Source organism: Corvus hawaiiensis, chromosome 28, assembly GCF_020740725.1.
Source record: "Corvus hawaiiensis isolate bCorHaw1 chromosome 28, bCorHaw1.pri.cur, whole genome shotgun sequence".
Classification (NCBI taxonomy): domain Eukaryota; kingdom Metazoa; phylum Chordata; class Aves; order Passeriformes; family Corvidae; genus Corvus; species Corvus hawaiiensis.
The window spans coordinates 6,344,737-6,357,517 of record NC_063240.1 but is presented as its reverse complement, the minus strand read 5'-3'; the positions used below and the strand labels follow the sequence as shown (position 1 = coordinate 6,357,517).

The 12,781-nt window shown below is 64.0% G+C and overlaps 2 protein-coding genes across 3 annotated transcripts; one reads left to right on the top strand and one right to left on the bottom strand.

The window, feature by feature from the left end:
- The first annotated feature begins 28 nt into the window (after window positions 1-28).
- REX1BD (required for excision 1-B domain containing) lies at window positions 29-2,682 on the top strand. The gene is made up of 5 exons (XM_048287989.1): window positions 29-110; window positions 836-918; window positions 1,391-1,595; window positions 1,680-1,768; window positions 2,151-2,682. The coding sequence occupies exons 1-5, from the start codon at window positions 108-110 to the stop codon at window positions 2,221-2,223; spliced, it is 453 nt and encodes a 150-aa protein (XP_048143946.1). The 5' UTR covers window positions 29-107; the 3' UTR covers window positions 2,224-2,682.
- Window positions 2,683-2,867: 185 nt separating this feature from the next.
- CRLF1 (cytokine receptor like factor 1) lies at window positions 2,868-10,973 on the bottom strand. Of its 2 annotated transcripts, none has more exons than XM_048287987.1 (8): window positions 10,815-10,973; window positions 6,165-6,443; window positions 5,123-5,252; window positions 4,643-4,812; window positions 4,256-4,413; window positions 4,009-4,177; window positions 3,589-3,767; window positions 2,868-3,447 (listed from the first exon to the last, which is right to left on the bottom strand). In XM_048287987.1, exons 1-8 carry the CDS (start codon window positions 10,894-10,896, stop codon window positions 3,136-3,138), a joined length of 1,479 nt encoding a protein of 492 aa, XP_048143944.1. In that variant the 5' UTR covers window positions 10,897-10,973; the 3' UTR covers window positions 2,868-3,135. The 2 variants fall into 2 exon arrangements, with proteins under 2 accessions (XP_048143944.1, XP_048143945.1); XM_048287988.1 differs by having other exon boundaries at window positions 3,359-3,448; window positions 3,585-3,767; window positions 10,815-10,971.
- Between the last annotated feature and the right edge of the window lie 1,808 nt (window positions 10,974-12,781).

Here is a 12,781-nt window from a genome sequence, read left to right as displayed (position 1 = left end):
ACGGGGCCCCGGGGCTGGCGGCGCTGCCGGTCGGTGCCTGCAGGTGGCGGCGGAACCGCGCTCCGCCCCGCGGGCCCCGGGCCTGCGCCGAGCGGCCGGGCCGGGCCATGGTGAGCGGCGCCGGGAGCGGGACGGGAACGGCCCCCGGGGGACGGGAGGGGGGTCCCGGGACCGAGCGGGTCCGTGCGCGCGTGGTCACGGAGGGTCCCGGTGCCCCTCTGTTTTGAGCCGGGGGGATCCCGGTGCCGGTCCGTGGACACGCGGCCGGGGGGCTCCCGGCGCGTTTGCAGCGGGGTGGGGACATCCCGGGGCCGGTCCGGTCCGTGCGCACGTGGACGGGGAGGTCCCGGTGCCCGTCTGGGCACACGTAGAGAGGGGTCCCGGTGCGCGGGCAGCAGGGTGGGTGGGGGTCCCGGGACCGAGCCCGTCCGTGCACGCGTGGATGGGATGGGGGTCCCGGTGCCCATCGGTACCGCTGGCACGTGTCCGGGAGGTCCCGGTGTCAGTCCGGTTCGTGCACGAGTGGCCTGGGGGGCCCGGTGGGGTGAGCAGGGGGATATGAGGGGTCCCGGTGCCCGTCTGTGTTGTGTGCGCAAGGCCGGGGGGCTCCCGGTGCGCGGGTAGCGGGATGGGGGAGTCCCGGTGCCGGTGCTGGACTCAGCTTAAGCACCGCGGCCGGAATCCACCCGGGACCCCCAGAACCGGAGCTGAGCGAGGACGCGTTGCCGCAGCACCGGGGCGATCCCCCGGGCGGTGCCGGCTCTGCCCGGAGCCCCTTACCGGGTCACCGGTGCCACCGCGTCCCCCAGCGCCGCCGTCCCCTTGTGTCCCGCAGACGGGCGAGGCCGTGCGGGCGCTGCTGCAGCGGCTGCGGGAGCTGCAGGGCGAGCGGGTCGAGACGTACCGGCTCTTCGAGGAGTGAGTACCGGCACCGGCACTGCCGCGTGGACGGGCCCCCGGGGGGGCGGCACCCACCGGGGCGGGCAGGGGCACCCCCAGCAGGGAACCGGATCCCCCATCCCGATTATTTTGCATCCTGTTGGGCCGGGGCCGTGGGGGTGGCTGATGAGCTCCAGCTGGCAGCGGGACTCTGTGCTGGACACCTGAATCCTATTTTAGCATCCAGCCGATGAGGGACTTCCCGGGATGCAGGGTTGAGGGTGTAAAGGATGAAAAAACCCAAACCACCAACTTTCCCCCCCGAAAAAGCCGTTTCCAACCCTGTCCCGTGCGAGGCGTGAGGCTGCCAGGTCATGCTGCCAAATCCAGGCAGGAGAAGGCAGGAGAACCCTCCTGGTGCTGCCTGTGGCGGGTGGCAAAGGGGGCTCAGCTCCGCGACGGGCACCCCAGGTGAGGTGACAGTGGCTTCTCCCCCCTGATCTGTCCGCAGGGGCCACCGGGCGTACCTGAGCAATGCCCCCCACTATGATTTCCCACGGTACCGGCAGCTGGTGCACGAGGTCACCGTGGCCTTCAGTGGCATCTCCCGGGAGGTGCTGGACATCGCTGGGCGCCTGCGGGATGAGCTCGGCCGCCCCGACCTGGCCCAGCACCTGGCCCGGCTGCAGGAGCGGGAGCAGGAGAAGCTGCAGCTGGTGGGTGCTGGGCTGGGGGGGGGTCCCTGGGGCAGCGCTGGGGCTGGTTTGGGGGGTCTCAGCTCCCAAGGTGTCCCCCCACAGACGGCGCAGCTGCAGCTGGCCCAGCAGCAGGCACAGGACCAGCCCGAGGTGGACGCCCATCAGCAGGAGGTGCGGGAGCTCAAGCACAAGTAGGTGGTGGCCCCGCTGCTGTCCCCACTCATTTTGGGAAGGCAGCATCCCCCTAGCCCAGGACCCCCACTGCCATCCCCTTCTCCCCCTATTTTGGGATGGCACCCCCTCCTCAGCCCGTAGAATCCTGGAGTCTCCTGAGCTGGAAGGGACCCACAGGGATCATGGAGTCCAGGCCAGGAGCCCCTTCCCTGTGTTTCCCCTCCCTCCCTCCGGCCCAGGGGGGCCCAGATGGTGCCTTCGGGGTCTGGCGGCGCTGCGTGGCCGCGTCCCCTCAGCCTCCCCGGGCTGAGTGTTTCATAAACAGCGCGGGGAAGGCGAGGCGGCCCACATAATACGCTCCATATGGACTTTATTTATAGTTTCCATCCGCTCTCGTAGGCTAATTAAAACCATTGAGGCAATCAGCGAAATTCTCCAGGACCTTAAGTACGATTCGGAAGAAGTTGAGTGATGGGTGTCCCCGTGGGAACGGCTGGAGGGGCCGGGCTGGTGGAACGGGGGCCCCGCTCGCCCCCCACCCGCTCCCGGCGCACCTCGGCAAGGTGGGCATTGTCCTCTCGGCCCCTTCTCTGGAGCACAGGCTGGAACGGGTGGAGAAGGCCCTCCTGGGACAAGTGGGGTCCCCCTAAATCCTGAGTATCCCTCAGCAGAGGGGTCCGGCGTGGGGCTGGTTACCCTGCCCGGCTGTGCCGGGGCTGTGCCGAACACAAACCACAATCTCCGGTGCCAAGGGGCTGCCATGCTTCGGCCTCCATCAAGGTGGGCACTGTCCTTGCTGCCAGCTGGAGTCCCACGGGCAGCAGCCCCCCCCAAAACCACATCTTGGAGACCGGCTGTGCCCCCAGCCCCACAGCTGGCGCTCCACAAGCGCTTTTGCTGTGGTCACCCCAAATAAACCTGTCCCCGTGGAGCTGGCCTGAGTGGTGTGATCTCAAGGGTTCGTGTGGCCCCCGCTGCCCCAGTGCCACCCCCTCCACCTTGGCTCGATCCCCTGGGAGCTCCGGGATGGGGTGACAAGGGCCACGGGCCCCATTTGGCTGCCCGCTGCATCCCAGTCCCCGTGCAGCGCTGCCGCTCCGCTGACGCAGACCCCGGTGGGGTTTCAGAGGTTTATTGGCATTAAGCTTAAATCTGTTCCTAATTGACTGAAATGGAACCAAAATAAGGCTGGTTTGAATCAAAACTGGAGCAGGCACTGGGCAAACCCCAGCAGCCTCCAATCAGCCCGCGTGGCTCCCCGGGGACGGACCCCCCCCCCCGTGCACTCACACGTGGGACCCCAGGGAGAAAACGGCCAAAATCGCTTCCCGGGGGGGGAACTGCGGCGAGGGTGGGGTCACCCGGGAAGCCCTCGCCGCTCCTTTCATCCCAGAGGCTGCTCCGGCTGGCGGAGCAAAGCCCCCGTGCCCCCCCCGGCCGGGCAAGGCTGGGGGGTCCCCTCGTTGCCGCGGGGCCGTGGCCCCACAGAGCCCCCGGGGCTGGGCCAGCCCGGCCCCCCAACCTCACCCCACCCCATCCCCCAGGGCTGCGGGGCCGCGCTGCGCCCCGGCCGCCTCCCAACTCCCCCGCGGCGGGGCCGGGGCGGGCGCGGGCGGTCCCGGGTGGGCGCCGGGCGCCCCGTCCCATCCTGCCGGCGCTCGGTCCCCCGCGGGCTACAGCTTATCGCCGGGAAGAACCTGCGGAGAGGAGCAGAGCCCCGCGTCGCCCCGGGGTCGGCGTCACCCCCCAGCATCCCTGGGGTGGGGGTCACCCCGCGTCCCCCCCCCCCCGTCCCCACCCAGCCGGGGAGAAGAAGTGCGAAAGGCTCCTTACCTACCTGGTTGCGTGTTTTGTGCGATTTCTGCAGCCACACGCGCCACTGGTCGTAGAGTTTGATGCCGAGGTTGGAGCAGCCGTAGGCGTGTTTCTTCACCCACCCGAAAAACTGCTTCAGCTCCCGCCGCAGCGTCGTGTTCTGCTCCCCCCCTTTGGGGTCGCAGCCCCCCGCCACTCGCTCTGCGGGGACGGAGGGGTCAGTGTCACACGGGGGGCCGCGTCTCAACCCCCCCATCGCCGCCGTGCCGTGAATAACGAGGGCCCAGAGGAACACGAGCAGGTTTTGGCTCCCAGCTGGGAAAGCCAAGCTCCGAGTTGGCTCCTTTGCAAGAAATCCAGGTGCCGGGCATGGACTGGGGAAGGGCCCCCCGCACATCCCGCGGCACCGGCGGCACCCCCGAGCGGTGCTGGCTGCACTCACCGCTGCGTGGGGTGGAGGCGGCCGTGGGGTTGCTCCAGTCGCTCCAGATTCCGGCTTTCTTGGAGCCGTAGATGCTGAAGGGGTTACAGCGCACCTGGACGAAGTAGACGGTGCCGGGGCGCAGGCCGGCCAGGCGACACGAGGTCTGGTTGCCCACATCATCCACCACCTGCAGAGGGACGAGACGGGAGCACCCGGACCCTTGGCCACCCCGCGCCGTCCCCCGGCACCGGCGGTGCCCACCCACCTTCCACTCGGAGCTGTCCTCCACCCGGTATTGGATCTGGTACTTGGCTTGGAAGAGGAAATCCTTGAGGGCCGGCGGGGAGCTCCAGCGCACGCTCAGCTGGTCCTCCAGGTCGCCCACCCTGCTGACGTGCACGTCCGACGGCGGGTCCGTGGTGACTGCGGGGACAGGGCAGGGCTGGCGGGGACAGCGGGGCAGCGCCGCGGGGCCGCGAGGGTTAAGGAGCCGCGGATGTAAAAACGACTCGGAGCAAACAGCCTAATTCGATTAGGAGCAATTCTGCTCACATATCGCCCATTTCCTGCTGCCCCCCGCCCCAGCCCAGCGCTGCCCCTCCCCGCGAGGTCACCGGCGCGGCGGTGACACCGCAGCAGTGGCGTGGCTCACCCACGTCGAGGATGTCCAGCATGACCACGTCGGACACGGCCACCCCCAGGCGGTTGGACGCCTCCACCCAGATCTCGTAGGGCGTGAAGAGGGCCAGGTCCTTGGGGATGTGGCAGGAGTAGGTCCCGGCCGTGTGGTATTCCTGGCAGGTGTTGTCCTGGCCGTACCACCTGCGGGCAGGTGATGGATGAGGTACTGGCACTGCTCCTCCGTCCCCGGGATGCTCCCATGGGTTGTTTTTGGCCATTCCACACGGCCGGAATTGGGGGACTGGCCCCGTGGTTCACCCAGTGATTCCCGACTCAACCAGGCCCACAGCGGCTTCTCCTCGCCCTCCCCAGCTCCACGAGGAAACTCATCACACCAGCACCGTCCCCAAGCAGGGGCCAGCCGGGAGACATCGAGCTGCCCGTTCCCTGTTTCCCATTAAATCCCACTCCAACGTTTTTAGCAATAATGGGAACGGAGGTGAGCACCCACCTGCGCTTGTACTTGAGGGTGTAGTTGGTGTGCAGGAAGGTCTCCCCTTCTGTCCCTGGCGCCCACTTGCAGGTCAGGTCCTTCATGTTTTTGGACCAGCAAGTGATGTTGACTGGTTTTTCTGGGGGTACTGGGAGAGACAAAAACCAAAAAACAAGAGGTTTCAGAGCTGTTTTTTTCCAGGCACAGAGACCCAAACCCCAAATCCAAGCTGCGTTCCCAGCTGAGCCTCTGTATTCCCGGGACGTAGCGACCCAAAAAAACAAACCCAAGCTACATTCCCCGTTACGATTCTGTATTCCTGGGATTCCGTATTCCTGGGACGTAGCACTGTCCTTAAAATAGCCTGAGATAAAATCTTACGATTATTGATTCGGACAAGCGCGTTTTAACCAAGGCTTTGCCGAAACAGCCTCTCAGCTGTGCGCGGCTCGGGCTTCCACCAGAGCAGCTCCTGGCATGCTCCGGCAAGAACCAGGGCGCTGATCCCTCCGTGGGGATCCCCGGCTTCTCTCCCGTGGGAGAGGCGCATCCTGGCACTGGCTGGACCCTGGCACGGAATGGCCAAACCCTGGTACAGAACAGCCGGACCTTGGCACCGGCTGGACCCCAGCACAGAGCGGCTGGACCTTGGCTCTGGCTGGACTACAGCACAGAGTGGCCGGATCCTGGCACAGAGCAACTGGACCCCGGCATAGAGTGACCGGACCCTGGCACCAGCTAGACCCTGGCATGGAGGGCCGGACCCCGGCACAGAGTGACCAGACCCTGGCACAGAGTGACCAGACCCTGGCACAGAGTTATCAGACCCTGGCACCAGCTAGACCCTGGCATGGAGGGCTGGACCCCAACACAGAGTGACCAGACCCCAGCACAGAGTGGCTGGACCCCAACACAGAGTGACCAGACCCTGGCACAGAGTGACTGGATCCCAACACAGAGTGACCGGACCCCAACACAGAGTGACCAGACCCCAGCACAGAGTGACCAGACCCCGGCACAGAGCGGCCGGACCCCGGCCCGTGCGGCGGCACTGACGTACGTCCAACGTAAAGGCAGGAGCCGGCCAAGATGCCGCCGTCTCTGCTGTGACACACCAGGTTGTCCCCCGACTGCTGCCTGGAGCCGTTGAGGCGGGCGAGGGCCACGCTGAGCGTGGAGGGGCCCAGGGCGGCGTAGGAGGCGGCCGGGAGGCGCCGCCCGTTCAGCGTCCAGTACAGGTCCTCGGCTTTCAGCGGAAAGTCCGGGCTGACCGTGCACGTGGCGACCAGCGAGGAGCCGATCAGCAGGGTGGGGTCTTGGGGGGAAATCACGGCGGGGTCTGCAGCCGGAGAGACAGAGAGCGGGGGGGGGGGGGGAAAATCAATTATGGAGGGTTTGATATTGAGCTAACTACGTTAGAGCTGTTTAAATATGTCTTATGTCTATTTAAACACGTTTTAGATCTGTTTTACATTGATTTGAGCACCTTTATGTCTCTTCTGTGTTCATTTAAATATGTTTTATATCTATTTAATACATTGTTGAGCTATTTTGCATTGATTTAAATCATCGCGTCTATATCAATTTCAATCATCATATGTGTTTTATATTAATTTAAATATATTGTTCAGCTATTTACATTGATTTAAATCATCACAAGCCTATACTGATTTAAATCACATCTCTATTTCATATATATATTTCAATCATCACATATCTCTTTCATATCAATTTCAATACACTGGTTTCTATTTTACAGTGATTTAAATGCATTTCATATCTATTCTTTACTTATGCACATTTTGTATCCATTTTATATCTAAACATATTTTATATCTTTTATATCTATTCAAATAGTTTTTATATCTAGTCCATATCTAAATACAGAACCTATTTTTTATCTATTTAAATACACTTTTCACCTACTTTTATATCTAAATACATTTTATATCGAAACACTTCTAAGATCTATTTTTATATCTACATCTATTTTAGAACTGTTAAAATACATTTTATATCCACTTTTAATCTTTTTTTTCCCAGGGCTGGGGCGGGGCTGGGTTGCGGCTTCGGAAGCTTTTCCGCGACAAAAGGATTTCATAAAGGAAAATTCGAGGAGATTTTTTTCTCCCCCCCCTCCTTTTCCAGCTCTGCCAAGGTCCGGCATTTCCCCCTGGATCGCCGAGGGGTGGGAAGCGCTTTCCCACCGAGCTCCCGCCTCATCCCCACCATGTGCTGCCAAATCCCATCGCTCGGCCCTCGACATCCCGAGGGTGCTGCAGGCTGGGAGAGCCCCTCCGCGAGGGGAAATTCCCACCCCGGTTTATTCCGGGAAGCCTCGGCCGCGAGGCTTCCAAGCCGCGGCTGCCCCGGCCCCGCTCCGGGGTGTTCCGTGTCCGTCAGCCCTTATCGGCTCCATCCGCACGCGCCGGGCTAATATCCCAAATTACCTCCCGGAAAGTGCCGCGACCTCCCCGCCCCTCCGACCTCCCGGCCCCGATCGGCTTTCAGCGCCCGCCGCCCGCCCCGGCTCCCGCCCGGCGTTCCCAAAATCCCCGTCACGCCGGAGAGATCCTAATGAGGGGTCCCCGCTGCCCGCTCCGCCTCCCACCCTCCGCAATTAGTGCTCCGAAATCCTCGTTACGCCGGGGAGACTTAATTAGGAATTGCCGCCGTGCTTGGGGGATGCTGGAGGGAAAAGCACCCTGGGGTACCCCAAATATCCATGGATTGGTGCCAGATACCCCAAGGTACTCCGAGCACCCATGGGTTGGTGCCAGGTACCCCGGGGTACCCCGAGCACCCATGGATTGGTACCAGGTACCCCAAACATCCGTGGGATGGTGCTGGATACTCCGGGATACCCCGAGCATCCATGCACGACGACGGCTCCATCCCACTCCCAAAACAAACCCTTCCCAAGGCCAACGAGGCCTCTGGAAATTTCATCCCCCCTCTCTGCCCACCCCGCTCCGAGCCCGCCACGAGCCGAGCCCGGAGCTGCTGCGGCTCTGCGATAACAGACCCAGCACTCCGAGCCCTGATTCTCCTAAATCTTAATCTAAACAGCCCCAGAAACTCACACGAGCTCCGTAAAACAGACGCATTTCCCATCCTCCGAGCAGGACCCTCTGGAGAGGGCAATTTTCTCTCTCTGTATTTTTTTTCCCCTGGATTTTGGTTTTTTCCCTCTTCCAAGCAGGACCCTCTGGAGGGGCCAATTATATACATATATATATTACATTTTTTTCCCCCCCTGGATTTATTTTCCCCCCTCAGCGCGGCCACAGCGCCGAACATGTGTTTTAAAAGGGAAAAGTGTGAAGTTTTCCGATCGGAGAGGAAAGGGCCGGAGAGACGCAGGCAGGCTGTGGAATGTGCAAGTTGCAACGAAAATACCTGCTCGGGGGTTTTATGGCTTCTCTACTGCAAAAAAAAAATGCTGATCAGGTGCTAAGTAATGCTATAAAGTAAAACCACATTTCCAAGGTGTCGAGAACGTTTATGCTTTTCTTCCGAAGGGCCGGATTTCATTTTAGTTTTATATCGGAGTTTTAAGGGGTTGGGAAAGAAAAGGGGGAGGGGAAAAAAAAAAAGCTCCGATAAGTGTCAGAGATCACGCAGTTAAAAAAGATTTATTGAGCTGTGCAGGGGGGTTAAAGGAAAATAGAAATAATTGCCCTCAAGAACAAAGGGGAATTTGGGAAGCTCTGAATTCCACAGGAAAAATAAAATTAAATAGATATGTATAGTTAGAGCTCCTCTAAAGCTCGAGCAGCGAGGTTTGCGGGCAGACGCAGCACCCAAAAATGCTTCATCCCTCTTTTCCACTCTGCTCTCCACTCTTTTTTTTTTCCCCTTTCTCATCCCCGACTGGCATTTCTCGTGCCCATCCCTGGGCTCGAGGAGGGATTTATAAAAAGCCCAGGCATTCCAGCGCGGCCGAGCTGCACCGAGGGGAAACTTTCGCTCTCTAAAAGGAGATTTGGCTTCGCCTTCGCCAGCGCCGCACGTCGAGGGGCCGCGGGCCCAGCGCTGCCCTGGACCCCCGTGGGGAGGGGGCAAATGGGGGTCCGGGGGGAGAATCCGGCTGCTTGGGAGGAGGACGGTGCGGGGTCAGCCCCACCAAGGGTCCGGCTGTGGCCTCGTGTTGTTCCCAGTGGGATCAACCCCTCCAGGCACTGCGGTGGGCGCTGCGGTGGGCACCGAAAGACACCGGGATTGGCCGCTCTCGCTGACGGCCCCTAAAGGGATTTTTGGAGCGTTCCTTCTCCCCACCCCACTGCTCCAGCAATTCCTGCCCCAATTAACGCCCTTAAGACTCCCCCGTTAAAGACACGTTTGGGTCCGGGGTCCGTCGCGGTGGCCGGGACCCCGCGGGGTCGCCGGGGAGGGGACGCGGGAGCTGCCGGGCGAGCGGCGGCGTTTGTGGCGGGTCCCGTTCGCGCGTCGGAGCGGAGAACATCCATCGCCTTGAGAAATTCCCATCATAGGGAGGAAGCCGAACTTCCTGCTGCGGGGAGCGGGATCTCGCCCTCCCCTGGCTCGGGCCGCAGGGGGGGCAGCGGGGCGGCGGCCGGGACGGGACGGGGGGTCCGTCGGGTTCAGGGCTCTGTGGGGACGGGGGGACCCCTCCCCCGTGTGTCCCCCCATGGGCAGGGGGACCCCGATCCACGCGGGGCTGAGGCCGCTCCACAGCTCAGCCCACAGGTGGCACCTCCCGGACCTGCCACCGCCGGGTGGGGCCACCAAATTGGGCATCACTGCGGAGCCCCTCAGGGGGATTTTTCTGGGGGGGGGTCGTTGTTTTCTGTGGGGCAGGGAGGGAGTTCCCTATTGTTCTGGGTGGGAAAAGGGGACTCATTGTTCTCTGGGATGGGGGGGGGGCGGCTCTCCGGGGGGAACGGGGGACCCCGTTGTTCTCGGCAGGGGGAGGGGGGGGTCTCAGAGGCTTTGGGGGGGACAGAAGGGGGCGATGGCTCCCGGGGGTGCGAGGGGGTCGCGTGGGGAAGGGGTTCGCTATTGTTCTCCGGGCGGAGGCCGGGGGTTTCCATTGTCCTGGGTGGGGAATGGAGCCGCATTGTTCTGCGGGAGGGGGGGCTGGACGGCGGGGAGAGGGGACAAGGGGGGTCCTGCCCTTCTCGAGGTCCCTCTTCTCCGTGGGGAGACGGAGCACTCGCTGCTCCTGGGGAGGGGGGGGTCTCCTCGCTACTCTCGGGGACGGGGGGGAGCACAAGAAAGGTTCCTCTATTGTTCTCTGCGGGGAAGGGGCGGGGGGGGTCCCGGCTGGGCTGCGGGGACGAGGAGGGGGGGTCCCAGATGCCTGTCGGGAGGCGATGGGGGGTGCCGGCTGCCCTCCGCGGGGGGGTCCCCGTCCCCCTCCGCAGCAGGCGAAGCTCAGCCCCGAGGTGCGCCCGGCGGTGCCCCCACCGCGCCCGGGACCGCTCCGCATCCCGGGGCCGGGGGGGGACGCGACTCACGGAGAGGAACGGGACAGCCCCGGGGGTCTCCGCATCCCGGCGGCGGTGGGGGGGGCGGGACACGCGGAAAGGAGCGGGGGAACCCCGGGGGGCTCCGCATGCTGGGGCCGGGGCCGGGGCCGGACGGGAGAGCCCCGGGGGGCTCCGTGCAGCGCCCGCGTGGCCCCGACGGGACCCCCGCCCGCCCCGCGCCCACCTTGCGGGAGCCGCCCGGTGCTCCCGGTACTCACAGGAGAGCGGGTCGGCGCGGGGCAGGCGCGGGCAGAGCACGACCAGCAGCGGGAGCATCGGGAGCAGCGGCGGCGGCGGCATGGCCGGCTCCGGTGCCCGTCGGTGCCCGGGGCGGCGGAGCGCACCGGCACGTCCGGGGAAGTCCCGAGCAAGTCTGAGCAACCCCCGGTTACCAAAGCCCCAACTGCCGCCCTGGCCCCGCCCCGGGACCGCCCCCGGGGGGGCAGAAAGCCACCGGCCCCGCCGCCCCCCCCCGTCCCACTCCGGTACCGGCCCCGGCACCGACCCCGGGATCGACCCCGGGACTGGCCCCCGCCCGGTGCCCGCTGCCGCCGCGGGATGCTGGACCCCCCCAGCCCTCCCCGGGGCCGGTGTCCCGCTCCCCCCGACCCCCCCGGTAGGTGAGTAAGAGCCGCCCCGGGGCCGCCGGCCCACGGGTGACTCACGCGCGGCCGCCGCGGACCCTCCCGCGCCCCCGGGGCCGCTCTCGCCGCTGAACGGGGCCCCCCCGCCACGGCTTCCCCACGCTCCAGGCGCCTTTAAGACCTAAACCCCTATTATTACTTACTTTTGGGTTGAAAACAGGAATATCATCCCATAAATCCCGATGTTTTCTGTCGAATCCATCATCTCCGGGCTTCTCTCCTCGAAACCCCAAAAAAGTGGGAAAAGCACCCCAAATGGCTCCAAGTCCCCCCAGACTGGGGCTGCGTTTGTCCCCAGGGGTGGTGGCACGTCTGGTTGTGCCACCAGCATCGGGGCAAAGCCACCCACTTGGGCATCCTCCAGTGTCCCCCCCCATGCCCCCGGCCGGGGTCTCGGTGGCACCGAGAGCTCTGCAGACCCCCAGACAGGTCACAGACCCCGGGACAGCAGGTCCTGGTCATGGCAAGGCCACTGTCCCCACGTGTGGCGTGTCCCCAGCTGTGAGGAGCGGGGACATCATTCCCTGCCGGGAAGGTGGAGGGTGGCAGGGGACACCTGGGTGGCCGGGGGTGCCCCACGGACTCGGGGTGGGGGGAGCCGGGGGGGTGACACTGGGTAGGGCTCCGAGGTGTTGGGCACCAGCAGGGATCGCAGGGATTAGAAAACACAATAAGAAACGAGAGGCGGAGGGAGCCCAAACAATGCCTTTTCCCATCGTCCTGTTTTTTGGAAGCTTCTGAACTGTTTCTGTTGAAATTTCCCAAAAATGTCAGGCTCCGGGAGCCACCCAGCCTGAGAAACTTCAGCCCCAGCGGCCGCAGTCTGGCCGAGTGAATCACGGCTGCCCCGGGGGCTGGCGGCCGCCCGCGATCCCGACCCACCGCCCGCGTCCCCCCGGGAAGCCACCCTGGGACCGCAGCCAGCGGTGGGTGCTGCGGGAAAAGGAGAAATTCCCCCTCTGGAGCTGGAGCCGGGAGCTGCGGCCACCCCGGCTGCCCACCTGCACTGCCCAGACCCTTCCCCCATCTGTTTTCTCCATCTCTGGCCAGGCTCCTCAGCTCGCACCCGGAATGTGGGATTTAGCGGAGCCAGGGATGGGGGGGTTCCCGGGGAGGGGCTGACCCCACCCTGGTGCTGGCAGAGAGGACGTGGGTGACCTGAGGAATCATCAGAAGGTGGCTTGAGGCTGTGCTTGGGGTACAGAGGGAAGATGGGGGGACAGCGATGTCGGGAGGAGAGCGTCGGTCCCCACCGGTGTCACCTGGCACATCGCGGGGTGTCACCCCAGGTGGCACAGGGACCTTTGACCTCCCAGCTCACAGCAGCACCTGTGGGATGGGGACAGGCTGCGGGACAGAGCGAGCCCTGAGCGGTCCCCAACCCCGGGCAGTGCCAGGGTGTGGCGTCAGGACCCGTCCGGGAGCAGCCGGAGGTGACTGAGCCGCTCTCCCGCGCTCTGAGTCAGCAGCGGCCGGTCAGCGGCAGCTGTGGTCAGCGCTGCCCTTTGACAGTGACCTTTAAAGCTGCTCCCTCCGGCCCA

What these genes read in the sequence shown, in the direction of transcription:
- REX1BD (XM_048287989.1), top strand. An exon ending in ACGTACCGGCTCTTCGAGGA is followed by an intron (nt 919 to 1,390) that starts GTGAGTACCGGC and finishes ATCTGTCCGCAG; the next exon opens with GGGCCACCGGGCGTACCTGA. An exon ending in AGCAGGAGAAGCTGCAGCTG is followed by an intron (nt 1,596 to 1,679) that starts GTGGGTGCTGGG and finishes GTCCCCCCACAG; the next exon opens with ACGGCGCAGCTGCAGCTGGC.
- CRLF1 (XM_048287987.1), bottom strand. Translation starts at nt 10,896, where the DNA reads ATGCCGCCGCCGCCGCTGCTCCCGATGCTCCCGCTGCTGGTCGTGCTC. An exon ending in GCTGGACATCCTCGACGTGG is followed by an intron (nt 4,414 to 4,642) that starts GTGAGCCACGCC and finishes CTGTCCCCGCAG; the next exon opens with TCACCACGGACCCGCCGTCG. An exon ending in CGCCTCCACCCCACGCAGCG is followed by an intron (nt 3,768 to 4,008) that starts GTGAGTGCAGCC and finishes CCGTCCCCGCAG; the next exon opens with AGCGAGTGGCGGGGGGCTGC.